Source organism: Phaseolus vulgaris, chromosome 8 (genome assembly GCF_051622355.1).
Source record: "Phaseolus vulgaris cultivar YP4 chromosome 8, ASM5162235v1, whole genome shotgun sequence".
Taxonomy (NCBI): domain Eukaryota; kingdom Viridiplantae; phylum Streptophyta; class Magnoliopsida; order Fabales; family Fabaceae; genus Phaseolus; species Phaseolus vulgaris.
The window spans coordinates 9,587,787-9,608,396 of record NC_143505.1 but is presented as its reverse complement, the minus strand read 5'-3'; the positions used below and the strand labels follow the sequence as shown (position 1 = coordinate 9,608,396).

At 31.6% G+C, this 20,610-nt stretch overlaps 2 protein-coding genes across 3 annotated transcripts; both read right to left on the bottom strand.

The window, feature by feature from the left end:
• Nucleotides 1-12,695: 12,695 nt before the first annotated feature.
• Nucleotides 12,696-13,402, bottom strand: LOC137825988 (PRA1 family protein B4). Its single transcript, XM_068631816.2, has one exon. The coding sequence runs from the start codon at nt 13,373-13,375 to the stop codon at nt 12,707-12,709; it is 669 nt and encodes a 222-aa protein (XP_068487917.1). The 5' UTR covers nt 13,376-13,402; the 3' UTR covers nt 12,696-12,706.
• Nucleotides 13,403-17,335: 3,933 nt separating this feature from the next.
• On the bottom strand, nt 17,336-19,631 carry LOC137826852 (uncharacterized). 2 transcript variants are annotated; one of them, XM_068633000.2, is made up of 4 exons: nt 19,391-19,570; nt 17,916-18,116; nt 17,779-17,832; nt 17,336-17,599 (listed from the first exon to the last, which is right to left on the bottom strand). In XM_068633000.2, the coding sequence occupies exons 1-3, from the start codon at nt 19,499-19,501 to the stop codon at nt 17,779-17,781; spliced, it is 366 nt and encodes a 121-aa protein (XP_068489101.1). In that variant the 5' UTR covers nt 19,502-19,570; the 3' UTR covers nt 17,336-17,599. The 2 variants fall into 2 exon arrangements, with proteins under 2 accessions (XP_068489101.1, XP_068489102.1); XM_068633001.2 differs by lacking the exon at nt 17,779-17,832 and having other exon boundaries at nt 19,391-19,631.
• Nucleotides 19,632-20,610: the final 979 nt, after the last annotated feature.

Below are 20,610 nucleotides of genomic sequence, written 5' to 3'. Positions count from 1 at the left end.
AGAACCACAACAAGCAAGAACCATAACGAGTAAGAACCATATCGAGCAAGAACTATAACGAACAAGAACCATAGCGAGGCAGAACCATAGCGAGCAGAACCATAACGAGCAAGGACCATAGTGAACTCGAACCATAGTGAGCAGAACTATAACGAGCAAGAACCATATCGAGCCAGAACCAAATGAGCAAGAACCATATCGAGCAAGAACCATAGCGAGCCAGAACCATAATGAGCAAGAACCATAACAAGCAAGAACCAGAACGAGCAAGAACCATAGCGAGTAAGAACCGTAGCGAGCAAGAACAATCTCGAGGAAGAACCATAGCGAGCAAGAACCACAACGAATAAGAACCATATAAAACAAGAACCATAACAAGCAAGAACCATATGGACCAAGAACCATAGCGAGCAAGAACCACAACGAATAAGAACCACAACGAATAAGAACCATATCGAGCAAGAACCATATTGAGCAAGAACCATATTGACCAAGAACCATATCAACAAGAACTATAACGATCAAGAACCTTAGCGAGCAAGAACCTTAATGAACAACAACCATAAGGAGAAAAACCATAGCGAGGAAGAACCATAACGAGCATAAAGCATTTCGAGCAAGAACCATAATAAGCAAGAACCATAGCAAGTACAAAAGTAATAATATGAACTTGAGCAAGAACCATAGCGAGAAAGAACGCCTATGAGCAAAAACAATTTCGAGTAATAACCATAACAAGCAAGAACCATATCTAGAAAGAACAATAATGAGCAAGAACTATAACAAGCAAAACAATAGCGAGCAAGAATCATAACGAGAAAGTACAGGAGTCATAGCAAGAACCCTAACTAAAACCAGAACCAGAACAAGAACCATAACGAGCAAGAATCAAAGCAATTACAAAAATCATAACAAGAACCATAACAAGTATAAAAATCACAGTAAGAACCTGAGCAAGAACCATAGCGAGAAAGAACCACAACGAGTAAGAACCATATCGAGCAAGAACCATAACGATTAATAATCATAGCGAGCAATAACCATAACGAATATGAACCATATCGAGCAAGAACCATATTGACCAAGAACTATAACGATCAAGAACCTTAGCGAGCAAGAACCATTTCGAGCAAGAACCATAACGAGCAAAAACCATAGCGAGCCAAAACCATAACGAGCAAGAACCATATCGAGCCAGAACCATAATGAGAAAGAACCATTTTGAGCAAGAACCATAAGGAGAAGGAACCATATCGACAATAACCATAACGAGCAAGAACCATAGCGGGCAAGAATTATTTCGAGCAAGAACCATAACGAGCAAAAACCATAGCGAGCCAAAACCATAGCGAGCAGAACCATAACGAGCAAGAACCATATCGAGCCAGAACCATAATGAGAAAGAACCATTTCGAGCAAGAGCCATAAGGAGCAAGAACCATATCGAGCAAGAACCATAGCGAGCAAGAACCATAGTGAGCAAGAACCATAACGAGCAAAAACCATAGCGAGCCAAAACCATAGCGAGCAGAACCATAACGAGCAAGAACCATATCGAGCCAAAACCATAATGAGAAAGAACCATTTCGAGCAAGAACCATAAGGAGCAAGAACCATCAAGAACCATAGCGAGCAAGAATCATAGCGAGTAAGAACCGTAGCGAGGAAGGACCATAGCAAGCAAGAACCACAACAAATAAGAACCATATCGACCAAGACCATAACGAGCAACAACCATATCGAGCAAGAACCATAATGCGCAAAACCCATGCATATCAAGAAAAATAACAAGAACCATAACGACCAGGAAGCATATCGAGAAAGAACCTTATTGACCAAGAACCGTAGTGAGCCGGAACCATATTAAGCAAGAACCATATCGAGAAAGAACCATAGCGAGCAAGAACCATAACGAACAATAATCATAGCGAGCAAGAACCATAGCAAGCAAAAATCATAATGTGCAAGTACAAGAATAATAGCAAGCAAGAACGAGAGCAAGTATAAGAATCATAGAAAGAACCAGAGCAAGTACAAAAATCATAGTAAGAACCTGAGCGAGAACCATAGCGAGGAAGAACTACAACAAGTAAGAACTATAGTGAGTAGTAACCATAGCTAGCCAGAATCATAACGAGTAATAACCATAGCGAGCCAGAACCATAACGAGTATTAACCATAGCGAGAAGAACCATATAGAGCAAGAAGCAGAGCAAGTACAAGAATCATTGCAAGAACTAAAGCAAGTACAAAAATAAAAGTAAAAACCTGAGCAAGAACCATAATGAGAAATAACCATAATGAGCAAGAACAATAACCAACAAGAACCATAATGAGCAAGAACCATAGCGAGCAAGAACCATAGCGGGCAAGAGCAATCTCGAGGAAGAACCATAATAAGCAAGACCCACAACGAACAAGAACTATTAATAACCAGAACCTTAACGAGCAAGAACCATACAGAGCAAAAATCATAACGAGCAAGAACCATATCGGGCCAAAATCCACAATGAGCAAGAACCATACAGAGCCAAAACCATATCGAATAGAACCATAACGAGCAAGAACCATAACGAGAAGAACCATATCGAGCAACAACCATAATGAACAAAAACCATAGCAAATTAGAACCATAACAAGCAACAACCATATCGAGCAAAAACCATAATGCACAAGAACCATGCCGAGCAAGAAAAATAACAAGAACCATAACGACCAAAAACCATAGCGAGCAAGAAACATAACGTGCAAGGGCAATGACGAGCAAGAACCATAACGAGCAAGAACCTTAACAAGCTAGAACCATCTCGAGCTAGAACCATCTCGAGCAAGAACCATACCGAACAAGATAAGGAGAAAGAATTGTAGTGAGCAAGAACTATATTGAGCAAGAACCATAAGGAACAAGAACCATAACGAGCAAGAACCATCTCGAGCAAGAACCCTAACGAGCAAGAACCATAAGGAGCAAGTACAAGAATCATAGCGAGCAAGAACCATCTCTAGCAAGAACCATAAGGAGCAAGAACCAGAGCAGTTGCAAGAATCATAACAAAGACAATATCAAGTACAAAAATCATAGTAAGAACCTGAGCAAGAACTATAGCGAGCAAGAACCATAACGAGCAAAAACCATAACAAGCAAGAACTATAACGAGCATGAACCAGAACGAACAAGAACCATAACGAGCAAGAATCATAATAAGCAAGATCCATAACAAGCAAGAACCATAGCGAGCAAGAACCATAACAAGCAAGTATAAGAATCATAGCAAGAACCAATGTAGAACCAGAACAAGAACCATAGCAAGCAAGAACTAAAGCAAGTACAAAAATCATAGTAAGAACCTGAACAAGAACCATAGCGAGCAAGAACAAAACGAGCATGAACCATAGCGAGTAATAACTATAGCAAGCGAGAACCATAACGAGTAAGATCCATATTGAGCAAGAACCATAACCACCGAGAACTATAATGAGCAAGAATCATATATAGCAACAACTGTAGCGACTCGGAACTATAACGAGCAGCAACCATATCGAGCAAGAACCATAACGCGCAAGAACAATAACGATTTAGAACCATAAAGAGCAAGAACCATAACGAACAAGAACAAGAACCATAACGAGCAATTGCCATATCGAGCAAGAACCATAATGAGCAAGAACCATAACGAGTAAGAACTATAGCAAGCAAGAACCATAATGAGCAAGTAGAAGAATCATAGACATAACCATAGCTAGAACTAGAACCATAGAACTAGTACAAGAACCATAGCAAGCAAGCAACCATAGCGAGCAAGAACCACGGTGAACAAGAATCATAGCAAGCAAAAACCATAGTGAGTAAGAACCAAAGCGAGCAAGAACCATAGCGAGCAAGAACCATGGTGAGAAAGAACCATAGCGAGAAAGAACCATAAGAAGCAAGGACAAGAATCATAGCAAGAAGGAATCATAGCTAGAACCAGAGCAGGTATAAGAATCATAGCTATAACCAAAACAAGAACCATAACAAGCAAGAATCATATCGAGCAAGAACCATAACAAGCAAGAACCATAGCAAGCAAGAACCAAAGCAAGTAAAATAATCATAGTAAGAAACATAGTAAGAACCAGAGCAAGTAAGGGAATCATAATAAACACCAGAGCAAGTACAAGAATCATAGCAAGAACCAAAGCATGTACAAAAATCATAGTAAGAACCTGAGCAAGAACCATAACGAGCAAGAACCACAGTGAGTAAGAACCATAGCAAGCAAGAACCATTCGAGTACAAAAATCATAGTAAGAACATAAGCAAGAACCATAGCAAGCACAAAAATCATATCGAGCAAGAACCATAACGCGCAAGAACCATGCCAAGCAAGAACCATAATGAGTAAGAACCATAACGAACAAAAACCAAAACGAGTAAGAATCATAGTGAGCAAGAACCATAGCGAGCAAGAACCATAAAGAGTAATAATCATAGCAAGTAATAATCATAACGGACAACAACCATAACGAGCAAGAACCATAGCGAGTAATAACGATAACTAGCAAGAACCATGACGAGCAAGAATTATCTTTGATGATGAAGTATTACGATTACTCAATCATCCCGAGCACTGCAGTAAGAGGTTTAGGTATTAGGCAAATAATAAATAGATAAAAAAAAAAAGTCTCAGAAATTATTTTTCTCAATTGTCTAGTGTATTAATATGTCAGGTGAAACTTCTTTATATATAGAGAATCAAAACCCTAACTTTCAATCAATTTGAAAACAAATATAAATATATCTTATCTAATGAAATATGGTTATAACAAATTATATTATTTCAAAATTTAATTTAATCATCTATAAGTGTTTTTTTTTATTATGAAACTTTACATATAATACATATAATTTTAAAAACGTTCTTAGTTAAAATTCAAATTTATTATTTATATCGTAATAACTTATTATATATACATTTGATGGCTTCTGGTTTTACGGATACAATTAGTTGCTGCTAAAACAAATTTTAGTTTTTGAATCTGTTTCTTGTGGTTATCACAGGATTTAACTTCATAATTTTTATATATATTAAAAACCTCTATGGTTTTTTAATAATTTTACTAGTTTTATTTTTATTTAAATTAAGATGTTTAATTATTCGAAAAGATAAATAAATATATGATGAAATATAATTTAATAATATATAATATGACAGTTAATCAATTATCTTATTAACTAAATTAAATTATATTTAACTTATTCGTATATTTTGATAAATAATTTTACGCATGTGACCCATAATCATCATATTTTAACTAAAGTTGAATGCTCTAATGTTATATGAAATTTTACAACTAACCCTCCCATCACAAAAAATGATATATGATAACACTTTATAAATCTAAAAATTCAAAAAATTGTAAGAAATTTTAAATTCAAAATAGTTTTTGAATTATGAAGAAAAAGACTAAAACAACCACTGAAAACCCTAATAAGTGGAATTTCATTGTATACCAGAATTGTAGAAAGCATGTACGAGCACTCCATCAAGATCGCGAGGAAGCAACACCCGTGAGCCTGTTTCAGTCTGAAGATCAAGCGAATTATACTTATGAAATGATAACGGAGATATATTATATGTATATATTATTTATTGTTGATAAAAAAAAGTTGTTTAAAATTATGTTTATCGATATTCTTGAAATAATTCATATGTATATATTATTTATTATTAATAAAAAAAATTATTTACGAATATACCATTACTTTCCACTGAAGAAGGATTAACAGGAAAATTTTGAATGTATCTCCAACCAGTGTTGTCGTTCATGCTGCAAATTAATGATCTAAAAACATAATAACGACCTTTAGAATTCCAATGGAGAAACTATATATTGCTACCACTTTGTAGGTATCCCTTCAATCATCATACCAAAACCCTAACATACCAATCCGATGTATATCTCATCAAGAAGGTATAATATACAATGCGGCTTTTCAAATTTAGCCTTCTTTTCCACTGCGATAAAGAAAAAAAAGTCTCAGAAACTATTTTTCCTAAAATGTTAGCTGAAACTTCTTATATACTGAGAATCAAAACCCTAACTCTCAACCAATTTGAAAACAAATATATCTAATCAAATATTGTTGTAACAAATTATATTATATCAAAATATAATCTAATCATTTATATATTTTCTTGTTATGCAACTTTTTGTAACTACTTTCTTGTTATTTTTCAATAAAACATATTTTTATCTTTATTAAATTAAAATTATTTTATTAGGCATACTTTTATATAAAGAATAGGACTTTTTTAAGCACTTCTACTATCATTTTTCAATAAAATATATTTTTATTAAATTAAAATAATTTTGTTATAGGAGAAAAAATAATTATACAATTATTTATTTTATTAAATAAATAAATAACTTTATTATTAAAAGATGAATAATCTAAATACGTAAACTTTTTTCTTCATTAAAAATATACTATTATTATAATAACTATTGAAATAAAAATAATATATTATTAAATTATAAAAACAAATATTTGTTTTAATTTTTTTATTGTGTAGGTGGTTTTTTTATTGTGAAGAATTATTTGAATTTAAAAAACTAATTATTGAAAGGATAAAATTGTAAGAAATTAAGTTTTTTTTAATTTCATTTTCTTTACTTTTTTTTAAATTCAAAATTTTCAGTTAAAATAAATAATTATTGAATTTGTTATATTTAATATTATAAAGGATAAAATTGAAAAAAAAATGTATAAAAAAAATCTCTTTATATATTACGGGAACATGACTCTCGCGCATTTTTTATTTTTGTTTTTAATATATATTTGTATTTTATTATTTTTATATATCCAGTATTTTATTGTTATTATGCATTTAATATTTTAAAATACATAACTTTTGTCCTCTATTATGTATTCAATATTATAATCATATTTAATTTTTTTTTAAGATATTTAAGATAAAATTATAATTAATTGATAATGTAAAAATTACAATATACATGAAAATTAGCATCATATTTTAAAATATATAACTTTTGTCTTCTATTTTGTTGAATCTATAATTTTGGCATTTTCATTTTAAAATAAACACATTTAGTGTTTCTATTTTGAAAATTCGAAATATAGTTGAATTTTTGAGAGAAAACTAAAAGGACACAGAAAATTGGCTTACAAAACTAAGACAGTTGCACTTAAATTGGTTTGAGTGTGTGTTTCTAGTTAGAGCTCAGTCCAATGTTCAATGATCCTCACCAATTATTATTCCATTCCAACTTCACATATATGATGGTTTTAGGAAGATTTATAAAAGATTTTTTTTTTTTCAAAATGTTATAATAGTGAGAATAAAAAGAGAAGTAGTTGTTAAAGTCACAATCTTCAAGTAATATCTAGAACACAACATGACCATTGACTCTAGTTTATGGTAGATATATTGTATACAAATATTTTAATTTGTAAATAACTGAAATATGTATACCTAAGGTAACGATACAAATCAACACTTGACGACGTGGAGATACCACTGAAATTAACCTGGATAACTCCTCCTCATTAAAACCAATTATCACCAATTGCTTTTTATTGTGAAGATATTTTTTGTTTTCATTTTTAAAGAGAAGAAATGTTAAACTAATTATCAGAAAATAAACCTCTTATGATGCTCAAGATGGTCTTCAACAAATTATTCTTCCCAATAACTTACATGAGTAAGTTGCATACTCTGAAACAAAACCAAAGCCAATAAATTGTCAACTTCTTTTGTTCCCATAACATACCACAAACACCAAAGCTTCTAGAGATTTTCCCAATCAGCGATCCAAAGCCACTGCAAAAACCTCGAACATCCACAACCAATCAACAACAAAAATTACAACACTAATTTTCACTCAACAAAAGATAAAAATCAAAAGAGAGAGAAAAGGAACATGTGCCAATATTGTAAGTTCTTTGATTGAACTAACTAAAATGGTAAGAAATGATGAAATCAAAAGGAAAACAGATCAATAAATCAAATAGAAAATTTCTCATTATATCAAATGGAAAACTAATATGTAAATCAAATAGAAAATTGTTCCTTACATCAAATGGAAAGTTGCTCCCTCGCTTATTCAAACTGTGGAAAATTGTTGTATATCAAATGAAAATGTGAAAATAGAAAATGAGAAAGAGGTTTGATGGGTTTATAAAGCCTTCAGTGTAATTTTAAATTTAAAAAATTTCAAATTTTCAAATCCTAAAGCCTTTTCGAAACACTTTAAATTTCAAAATTTATTTTCAAATTTTAAACTAAATTGGAGGCTTTATAAACCCATCAAACCTCTTTTTCATTTGAAAATTTAAAAATTCGAAATTTGGAGTGTTTAGAAAAGACTTTAGGGTTTGAAATTTAAAAATTTGAAAAATTTAAAAATTTTGAAAATTTAAAATTTTGAAGAAATAAACTTTGAAAATTTAAAATTTTTGAAAAAATAGGAAATGAGGCAATGCACATAATAATGAAATAAAATAAAATAAAATATTGATATAAGGATAAAATAAGAAAAAAAAAATTGAAGAAAGTTAAAGAGTGAAATATTTTTAAAATTTTAAACATTTGAAAATTTAAATATTCGAAATTTTGAAATTTGAAAATTTAAAAATTTAAAAAAAAAAATTAAATTTTAAATTTTAAAAATTTAAAAATTTAAAATTTGAAGTGTTTCGAAAGGCTAATAAAATTAAAAATTTTGAAAATTTAAAAATTTAAAAATATGAAAAATTTTGAAATTTAAAGTGTTTGGATTTGAAAATTTGAAAAAATTAAGAATTTTGAAAATTTAATAATATGAAAATTTAAAAAAATTTAAATTTAAATTTTTTTGAAATGTTTTGAAAATTTTGAAATTTAAAAAATTTAAAATTTTGAAAATTTAAAAAATTTGAAAAGTAGGAAATAATCGCAATGCTCATAATAATAAAATAAAAACAAGTATTATATAAGAGTAAAATAGAAAAAAAATTAAAGGAAGTTAAAGAGTAGAATCCTTTTATATATATTATAGAATAATTTTTTTATATATATTGTTATTTATAGAATAATAAAAATTTCTTTATATATTATATATTGTTATAGAATAAAAAAGAGCAGAAAGTATATGTATTTTCATTATGTCAATTATCTTATTAGTTAAATTAAATTGTATTTAACCTATTTAATTACATTTAACATCTAATCATACATGGTTGTTACCTCGCTCATAATATTTTAAAATTTTAAAACTAACTATCCCATCATAAAACATTGTTGACAATTCAAGATTCATAGAGTTTTTCACTCAGAACACTGTCATTAGGGATTAGAAATAGGTCGAATTAAAGAAGATTTTTGAAAAGTTTAACTTCTTACTTTTCATATAAGTTTAAAAAATTTCATATTTAAAATTCAGATTGTAACTTTAACCAGATAAATTAATAATTATAAATTATATTTTTTATATTATTATGTAATATATTTATTATTTATATCTTAATAACTTATTATATACATTTTATGGCTTCTGGTTTTATGTATATAATTAGTTGCCGCTAAAACAAATTTTGGTTTTTGAATCTGTTATGGTATGATTGTCATTTTTTGTGGTTATCATATGATTTAACTTCTTAATTTTTTTTATATATAATTATGTATATACAAAAGTAATAAATTACTTATTTAAAAACCTGTATGGTTTTTAAATAATTTTATTAGTTTTATTTTTTATTTAAATTAAGATGTTTAATTATTCAAAAAGATAAATAAATATATGATAATATATTATATACATAATTATTCAATTAATTAAATATGATTATAATAAATTAAATTTTATTTGACTGATTATCCTTCTTATCAAATATAATTTAATATATATATATATATAATATGACAGTTAATCAATTATCTCATTAACTAAATTAAATTATATTTAACTTATTCATATATTTTGATAAATAATTTTACGCATGCGACCCATAATCATCATATTTAACTAAAGTGGAAGCTATAATGTTATATGAATTTTTACAACTTACCCTCCTATCACAAAAAATGGTTGGCAATTATATAGAACTGATCAAGATTATCAAAAACAATGGTTGGCAATTATATAGAATTGATCGAGATGATCACTAAAAATGGTTGCAATTATATAGAATTGATGAAGATGACGATATGGTTGAATCCTTATACACAAGCTCAAAATTTAGACCTATAAAACCAAAGCATATATTGGTCATACATGAATCCTACTCTTGCCTCCTATCTTACAAAATTAATTTACTCTATTTCAATTCTTATCTTCGATAAAATTGCACCTTCACCATGTAAACATTAAGCTGCCTCTGTTATACTCACAGATCCTTTTCTGCATCAGATTCACACCAGACAAGTCTGCATCTCTTGCAGCCGCGTGCCCAGCTCCCTGCAGCAGTAGCACCATGCCCTTCATTTGTGCTTAGTAGCTTCCAACTGCATGCCCTTCACCATTGAGTCCCCCAAGCTTCCACGCTTCATACTCTTCTTTCACACCTAATCCCATGTTTGCACAAACCACAGATCAGATTCCTTCCATGCCAGTTGTCTTTCATTCAAAGAACAACAAGTTGAGGAGACGTTTTCTCATACACAGAAAACCAGAACCAGTTAACTTTACAATTTATAGTCACCACTACCCACCCATTAATAGTACTTAGGCTTGTGGTTAGGTACTGCCTTTCCTCTTCTCTTGCCCTTTCATGGCTTACCTTTTAGTACCTCCGTCAAACACAAAGACTCCATATCTTACCAGATCAATCACATAGCATAAAGATAGAAAATAGCAAAAACTGCACAATATTTATAAGTTAAAACTATATAACATAACTAATTTAAAGAATGTAACCAGTTCAAAGGATATAAAACCTAATCAGAATACCAGAAACTAATTTTTGTTATTTTTTTCTTCGTACACTATCATGTTTGTAATTATGTTAGGTTAAAGATTTATTCGGCATCACCCTCTCATCTTTAAAAGCAACACCATTCATTTGGCTCCAATATTCCATAAAACTGCTATTCATATGCCTTTTCACACACGGTTCCTTTTTGAGTTAAACTATAACAAGTAAAATTATATCAGATGGTATTTGAAATCATTGTGATAAGCTATGCATCCCCACCCACTTAGAAACCATCGACTAAACCTAATAGGCTATCTTGCATTCCAAAAAAAGGTGATAGACCGTTTCCTCAACCTATTGATTACATAAAGGACACATTGTTGAAGGAGGATAATACCTCTTCTAAAAAGATTCATCCTTGTGAGTATTTTCCTTATAGGATTCTCCAAGCTAATGTTAAAAACATTAGATAAAGCTTTGATATCCCATAAAGTTTCCATAGCTAAACTATGAATAAAAGGAGTAGATTTTTGTAAGACTTCATATGCAGATTTAACGAAGTAATTTCCACCCTCGTTGGCTAACCATACTACACTGTCCTGAGAGTCTTGTTGTGGCATAACATTATTCAAGTCTATAGAGAGTTGTGAGAGTTGTTCTCTTTCCTTTTCAAAAGTGTTCATTCTCCAATAAAAATTTCATTCCCAACTCATTTCAATTTGGATACCTACCTGCCGAATAGATTTCCATTTATCATTAGATATAGGGTATAATCTCGGGAACTTCTGTTTGAAAGAGTGTTTTCCTAGCCATTTATCTTCTCGGAAATCAATATTATTTCCTATCCCTACTTTCTATACTATTTTGTTTATGAAACCAACTTTCCAATTCACCTTCTTCGCATAAATTGCACAAATTTCTCCACCATCATGATTGTGATCTGCTTGTTATGGATCTTCTATTGGTATCACTGAAAATGTATTTAGACAACACCACTTCTCTCCTAATAACGAATTTATTTACTTTCAACTTCCACATCCATTTTGCAACAATATCCCCAACCCTCCCCTCATTCTTAGGTTTGCATAAGGATTCCTACTTTATCCATGCAATTTTCTTTTTATCACTACCCCAATCCCACAAAATATTCTCTTGCAAACTTGTAATCTCTATACACTCAAATACCGAAACCTTAAATAAGGACAAGTAATACAACATTATTATTGTAGAAATTGATTTAATCAAACATTATCTTCCTGCAAAAGATATAGATATTTTCCTTTCCACTTAAATTTTTTTTCCTGATTTTGTCTATATAACCTCTTTCCAAAAATTCCTCTCTCTCGGATTTAAAAGGAACAAACATATATGTGCACTATTAAGGATATCAACAAAGAACAACAATCGTTGTGAAGTGCTTCCTCATCATAGGCTTCTTCATCATCTGAAGTGATTTCTGGAATAGATAGCTTTCTCAATAATCTCAAAATAATAATAACGTTCTTTGTCCTTCACAACACATATAATGAAATGAATGGAATTTTGTTGCTGCTTCGAGTTTCAAGCACAAGGCTAGCTTTCACATAAAAAAAAATAAAAATCTATTATGATATTAACAACATGTACAAGTTCAGAAATGAAAGTCACTGTGTAACAGATGGGCATGGGTAAGAAAGAAAAGAAGAGAAAAAAGTTTTCCCCCCAAAAAAAAGGAAAGGAAAAACCTGTCCAAATTCCCTAACATTAAGCAAACGTAGAAACAAACTTGTGATTTAATCATTGAAGGGTGCTGATAGAGAGAAGCTCCGATCAGCCGCGGGCGGGGACGGGTGGGGCGGCGGGGGGGACGTTGACCGCGGCGCGGAGGATGGAGAGGAAGCCGGCGGGCTGGGAGGTGTCGCGGTCGTCGAGGAAGAGGTCCTCGGGGACTCTGAAGGCGGCGTGGGCGGCGACGAGGGCGACGGAGAGGGTGAAGGCGGAGACGAGGAGGGAGCCGAGGGGGGTGAGGAAGAGGAGGAAGAAGGAAGAGCCGGCGAGGAGAGAGAGCGTCTCGAAATCCGTGAAGGTGCGGCCGAAGAGGCGGAGGGGGCGGTCGCTGGGGCGGAGGAGGTAGAGGAAGAGCCAGGAGGCGAGGAGGGAGAAGAGGAGCACCAGGGAGAAGGGGCTCGTGAGGAGCGACACCGCCAGGATCAGCGAAACCACGACGTAGTAGTTCACGCGGAAGTACGAGACGTTGTGGCGCACGCGCACCGTCGCCTCCGAGAATGACGTCGGTTTCGCCAGCGCCGACCGGTCCATGAGCTCCGGCCAGGGGCGGCGGTGTGAGAGGCTGTGGCGGAGGGAGTCCGAGAAGTAGGATATGACGGCGCGGAATGCGGGTTGCGGTGGCTGCGGTTCCGCGGTGGTGACGGTGGTAGTGATGGTGTTTTGAGGATTTGAGACGGGGAGAACCTGTGGGGAGGGTGTTGGAGTGGCCATGTTGAAGAATGTGGAAAAAAATGAATGATTTTTGTGAATGCAATGAAAGTATGAAAAAGATGGAACATGCAACAAGAAAACGAAAAGAGAAATGAATATAGGAGTTGTTTGTTTTTGGCTGTTCTAATTTGGTTACCTTCATGCCTATTCTAGAATTATTACTATAAAAGGTTTATATTTAACCAAATTTTAATTATAATATTCTCTCCACATTACACTTTTTTCTATTTTTTTTTCTTGTTTTTGTTTGCACCGTACTCGCACAATCCTGGTTTTTCTATTTAAACACTACAAAATACAACGTTTCTCTACTCGGACCAGGCTTTCCCACTGTCTTTTTCTTCTTCCTACAAGTCTAAAGAGCTCTCAGAAAATCCAATACTTATATTTTTTTAATTATATGTTTTATAACTTAAATTAATTGATTTTTATAATTAAATATTAAGTTTTAATGCTGGTAGTTATTCTTTTATTCTTAGTACTTCAATCTTATACTTTAATTTAAGGTGCTTTAATTTTAAGATTCTCATCATAATTTAATTAAAGTTTTCTTATAATACTCATTTTAAATTTAGAATCCTTCTAATACCTATATACTCTAACATTTATTGATTTTATTCATTAAAAACTATAACTAAATAACCTCCTTAAGTGGAATTATTATTTAATATTTTTTCACTGAACAAGTTAACGAATAAATTATTGTAAATCCTTAAACCAATATAAAAATATATAATAAAAAACCCAATCATACTTTAAAGTTGTAATTTTTTTTTTAAATATGTTTTTGAATTTAGTCTTTTGTGATAGGTAACACCCCGAAAAATAATACAAATATTTACAATATAAGTTTCAAAATCAACACCTTAAAGCTCTTCAGACCCTCTGACGCCGGTAAGATCATCTGCTCGTGTATGTAGTACAGTCATCGTAGTTCAAACACAGCAAGAAAAGCAATGACAAGCTAGTGAAAATAGAATTTTATAATATAGACAATTAAATCAAAAGAGAAAATTAAATTGCATGATCAATTTCTCAAATTATTTAATCTTCTTCAAATCCCAACAATAAAACAATCACATAGATCTACACATCCAGGATATTCAACAAACAAAATAACATCTGACACCTTCCGAAAGATCCGTATTAAGTAAATCCTACCAAAGACTAACACTTGATCCAAAGATTACCACCAAATCTAACAGAAAGGATCAGGGTAAGTTCAATACAACCCAAGTTGTGCATCTCATATGTCACGGTGTGCATGAACTCCCTTGTCAGCTTCTCACCATCTAACATCTTAGTCTGTGTGACTTAGATCATCAGTGAAGCTCAGATATCTCTGTTACCACATAGGCATCAATACTTAATACATATACAAACATCAGTCCATACATTATCCCAAATGTATGAATTCAATTTCATTCCATTTTCATCATACAATATCATTCAAAAACGCAATCCACAATATTCAAAATCTTATTATAACATAAAAAAAACAACTCTAAATACTAAACCATCAAAATCTAATATTTCTACAAGTTTAAATAATATATAAACAAACAACACAATATATAAACACACAACATTCCTGCAAGAGAAATTGAGTACTACGTCCCCTCCACATCCAGATCTTCTAGCCTAGGGTGCTATTAAAACTTAAATTTAGTTTCTCTTACCTTAATTGCTTGCTTTCCAAGCAACTTCTAGAATTTTATTTCCCACAGTTTGGATACGCTTCAAGATTTACGGGTCTAATGCAAGTTATCTAAACATAACAAAAATTCAATATATAGTAGAATAAGTTAAGAGGATGAATCTTATCAACTGACCCACCAAGATTGATGACTAAATCCTAAAAAAAATCAAAGAATAAAGGATCTATAGAGAAAAATGAACTTACTTTGTTTAAAAATTTGATCAAGTAAAAATGTTCCTTAACTCGCCAGTTACAACGTGGTTCGATCAAATTCTAAAATAAATTATGTATGGAGTGAAAAATTAAGAGAGAGTTAGAGAGAGAAAGAGATAATGAAGAAAAGTAAATGGCACTGGGAATATGCGGCTTCTGTGTTTTTTTTAAGAAAAGTTACGGTGTTACATAATACATTAAAATTTATAATGTTTTTTTATATTAATTTCACTTTAGTTTAATAATTTGAATAATTATAGTGTGCGCTTTAGTATATTGTTGAAGAAGCAGTGACTTAGAAAGAAGGTATGGTGGAGTTCGATGCAGAGATGAAAAGTGCCGCCACCATGCCAATATCTGAATTTTACAAGACCTTGGTTTATCTTCCACGTAAAAAATCCTTGTAAAAAGGGAGTTTCTTTTACAAAAACTAATTGATGCTTTTGTTAACTTTCTCAGACAACTTTTAAAATCTAGACCATTATTTCTCAAAAATTAACCATTACTAAATATGTTAAGGACCATCTATTGTCAAATTCCTCAGATGAATATGGAAAATTAATTCACTTCAATTTCATAGAAATGATCAAACCACGAGCTTGGTTTGTTTATATCCACTCTCCAGTCTCAATGGTTGAATTGATAGGGTGTATAAGTGTAACCACCACCCTTAGATCGGGATTAAAATATTCATCCTAGTAGTATTAACATGGGCATTATTTCAAAATATGTAATCAATTAAATGTCAAATTCTTAAAATTATATATATAGTTAAATATCAAAATAGTTAAAATTGAAATAATTATTAAAAAGTCGAGCACTAGTGCAAAAAAAAAGAGTTTTATAATGCGTATATGCGTATAGACACTGGTTTAAGTGGAATTGTTGTCTAAAAAACACGGTGACAATTTTGAAAATAAAATCAACGTATAGACCACGGTTCTAATTACAATTATCATTTATTTGAAAATATATATACACTACGATTGGATGGACAATCGTTGCCTATAATAAACACTATAGACTATGATTTTTTTAGGCAATTGTCGTCTATACATGTATCTATCATACAAACTACGGTTATTAGGTCATAATCGTTGTCTATATGCATTTTATTTTTCACTTTATGCTTTTTCATCTTCACGCTTTCTTCTTTGCCACTCCCATTGATGTCTTCTCTATAATCTCTCCTTGTTGTCACTACTCTTATTTCTTGTAATGAGTCTTTCTTATTGTTTTTAAGTTTTTTTCATATTTTTTTGTGCTTTCTTGATGAGTTTTTCTCCATTTTCAATATTGAACGAGTGGGTTCCCAAGTTCAAAACTACTACTCAAGTTTTATACACTATCGTTGTGGTGTGCCCACTAATGCTTTTGAGCTCCTCCACAACCTCTCTTCCTTTACTACAATCTTTCTCTATCATCTTGAGTTTCCATAACCCAAAGTCCCTCTTTCTAAAAAATTTCTCAATATCAAACTTAATGACCATTTCTTTATCTTCTTACACTTTCTTTTCTTGTCCCCACAATTTTTTTTCTCATCTCCACAAACAATCTCCACAAACAATATCAATTGTTGGATTAACAATAATAAAACAAGAAAAATAAGAACAATATTGAAGAAAACATTTTAAATCACTTACACTATAAGCAATCATTATATACATAATCATCGCCTATAATGGCGTAATATGCTGCAGTTATGTGACCATAGTCTATAATTAATACTAAAAGACGTGTGCATATACTACATTTCTAAAACCGTCGCCTAATGCCTCTAAAATCGGTGTATTTTTACAATAGTGCGGATATGAATAGCTAAAATTTGTGTTTTACACGTTTGAATGTATTATATATTAAAAGTTTTTAAAATATTTTTATCTTTTTGTTATACTTTTATATAATTCATCTATTTCAATCATACTTTAAATACTTTATTGTTTTTCTACTTTTCTATTTCAAGTAATATATTTATATTATTTCTGAAGACATTTATAAATTACCCAATTTATAAATTTCAATACATAAATCAATGACCAACACGTGACTTCAAGTTTAACCACGCATAATTAACCTCTAAAAAGACACTCATAAGGTCACCAGATAATGTTTGTTAAGCATAAACATATCCAACACCCCCAGTTGTCAAACATATTACAATGACATCATGTCCACAAAGGGGTTATATGAAATTCAGAGTACTTATATATAGAGAAAAAAGTTCTAACACAGAATAACGAGTTCATCCATGGCATCATTACCGCCATAACCCGGAATCAGAATGTAGTTCCATTCCATCCAAAGTTGGAACCCTGCAGAACACGCACAGCACTATCAGCATTGAGTATCAGCAACGAATGTGACTAATTATTCATTGGCATAGAAAGTTTTGGTAGTTAGCATCAAAAAGAAATTTGGCTGGATTATCAAGTATACACAGCTTATAGAGGCTACTATGAAATCTAGAACAGTGAGGATTTATTTACATGACCTAGTGCTGGTGTAAAGCATGCAAACATTGTGCATATTCTTGACTCTGATGGGCCTAAACAAAAAGGAAGAATGGAATAAGAGAATGCAAGGTAAGGGCCCTTCTTTTGAAGAGAACTCTCGAGTCTAGATACTTGCCTTAGTGTCGTAAAACTTCAAGAAGAATCGCGACTTTGGCACAGACAACTTGGTTTCAAGAACTGAAGCAATGGCGGCACTAAGTTTCTTGTTCACATCAGGGCTCAGACCACCAATGGACACCAATTCACCATAAGCCGCTGGCTGCTCATTCCCGCCAAAAGATATAGGTACTGATCCTTTCAATACAATCATCACATACTGCAAAAAAGTAAATCGAGAGGTTTAAAGACAAACCAAAAAAATAAAATAAAGAAAATATTATTACAAAGCAAGAAGAATATAGTAGGAGAAAATATAAATATCAAACTTGATCGTAAATCGAACCACAAAAAGTTCATGTTATATCATATCTATTGACTATAACTCCACCGTAGCAACATCTCCCATAAAGCATCCATCAAGAAGCATGTGTAGTTTAAAACGAGCAGTTTGCCAAAGGCTGAATCACAAAATATAACAGATTACATTGACATAAAATTAAACCGAAAGTGTGCGTCACTAGATGTTGCTGAATATCTTCAACACAGAATTACGAAGCTTAACTTGACAAATTAGAAACTGCAGCCAAATTAGAAACAACCGCAATATAGATATAGTATAACACAGGTAGAAAAACTAACCTCACAACATCTTAGTATCAACCCTGTTGGAATTTTTTACAAGGAAAGACTTGGGAGATTCACCACCAATGAGCCATGAGTCAACCAAAAATAAAAAATTATGACACCACCTTCAAACCAAAATCTTAAGCCTATATGTTAGTAGATCTTTTACCTTATTTGGCACTCAACTTTCTCTTTTGTACATGTAGGACTTTCACCTCATACTTGGATACCTTAACATTTTTAGGTACGGAGAGGTATTTACTACTTTGTAATTACAAGCATACAACAATAGAACCACCAACACAATTCAATTTTAAAAGAAACTAAACTAAGCTATCAAAAGGTCAAAAACAGAGAGACCTATAGAACATGAATATGGCAATCAAGTATCAACATATGCTTTACGCAGACACAACAAGGGTTTCTATCCTTTTATCCTCCCAACCAAACAAGAGATAAAAAAATTTCCATTTTCACCTCATTCGTAGAAACAAAAATTACATCCAGCATATTAATTTGGCACATTATGTATTACAAACGTAGCGAAAGTAAAGTTGAAGCCTCAACACAAAATCAAACCCTGGTCTCATAACAAAAACAATAACTTTAGATTCAAATAACAATAATAAGAAGAAAAACCCTAGACATGGAGACAACAAAAGAAAAAGGGGGAATCCCTGAACTAATCAGCAATTAGCATATATTTATATATATAGTTGCATCAAAATTAAATTAAATTAAATTGAAGTACTACCCTGAGAAAATAGAATCGAAGCATAAAAACCCAGAAACGGGATTTTCAAAACCCGAAAGCACGCGTAAGACGACATTACAGAACCGTTAAATGGAGAGTGAGAGTTAACGTACGGCTTCGGGTTTGCCAATGATGCTGGCGACGGTTGAGGTGGCTTCGGTGAGAATGGAAGAGGTATCGACGCCGTCGAGGTTAACGTTGGTGGAGAGGTTGAGGCACGGCATCGTTTCACTCTGCAGCTCTTGTTCTGTTCTTCTGCCACTAATGTGAAAGTGAAAGGTAAAATCTCTATCTTTTTTACTCAACTCTCCTTATATCTGCTACTAATATTTCACAATCCCCACAATACCCTTCTCCTTTCTCCTGAGTTAACTTTTGTTTTTATTATACCTCTCTTACTTCCGAGATTATATAATTTATAAGATAAAATTTATTTTAATATTCTCAATTACATAATTCATAAGTTAAAATTTATAAAAAAAATTAATTATATAATTTAAAATATAAATTTATATTTTTATTATATAATTCAAAATATAAATTTAGTGTTATAACTATATCAAAAAATTAAATACTAAAAAATAAAAATATATATATATTATGAATTATACATTTCAAAATACAAAATTTTATATTTCAAATTTTATGTTATAAAATATCAAATTTAGATTCTGAATTGTAAAAAAATTATTTCAAATTATTACAATCCAAAATATAAAAACCACATATTTTAACTTCAATGTAATCCGAGGAGTCTATAGATTTTAGATTCCAAAATTTTAAAAAATCAATAAAAAAAGCTAACAAAGAAAGCAAACCAACACTAATAAGTAATTTCAATATTTTCAAAAGGAAAAAGTAGGGTGTGGAAGAATTTGCCATAATTGATTTGCATAGTTAATGTAAAAGTATGATAATGTCATACTACCCTATTAAATTAATAACAATTTTATACACGTGTTAATTATCATATTATGGTTTACGTACTTAGACTATGATATTAAATCAATAACAATTGTATACACGTGTTAACTATCATATTAATTTTTTTTTATATTAACTATTATATTAAATTAATAACAATATAGAAAACTCATTTTTTCCGTCATAGAACTCGCTTGAGTGAGATCTGTCTCGCTTGAGCGACATTTATCTCACTTGAGCGAGATTCCCGGTAGGAAACTCAAATTTTGCATCGACAAACTAGCTTAAGGGAGGTAAATCTCGTTTAAGCGAGATGATAGCAATTATACATTGATAGCAATTAACATTTCAAATTTATTCCTAACATTCAAATATGTTAAGCATTATCATTTGGGTTCAAAACTTAGAA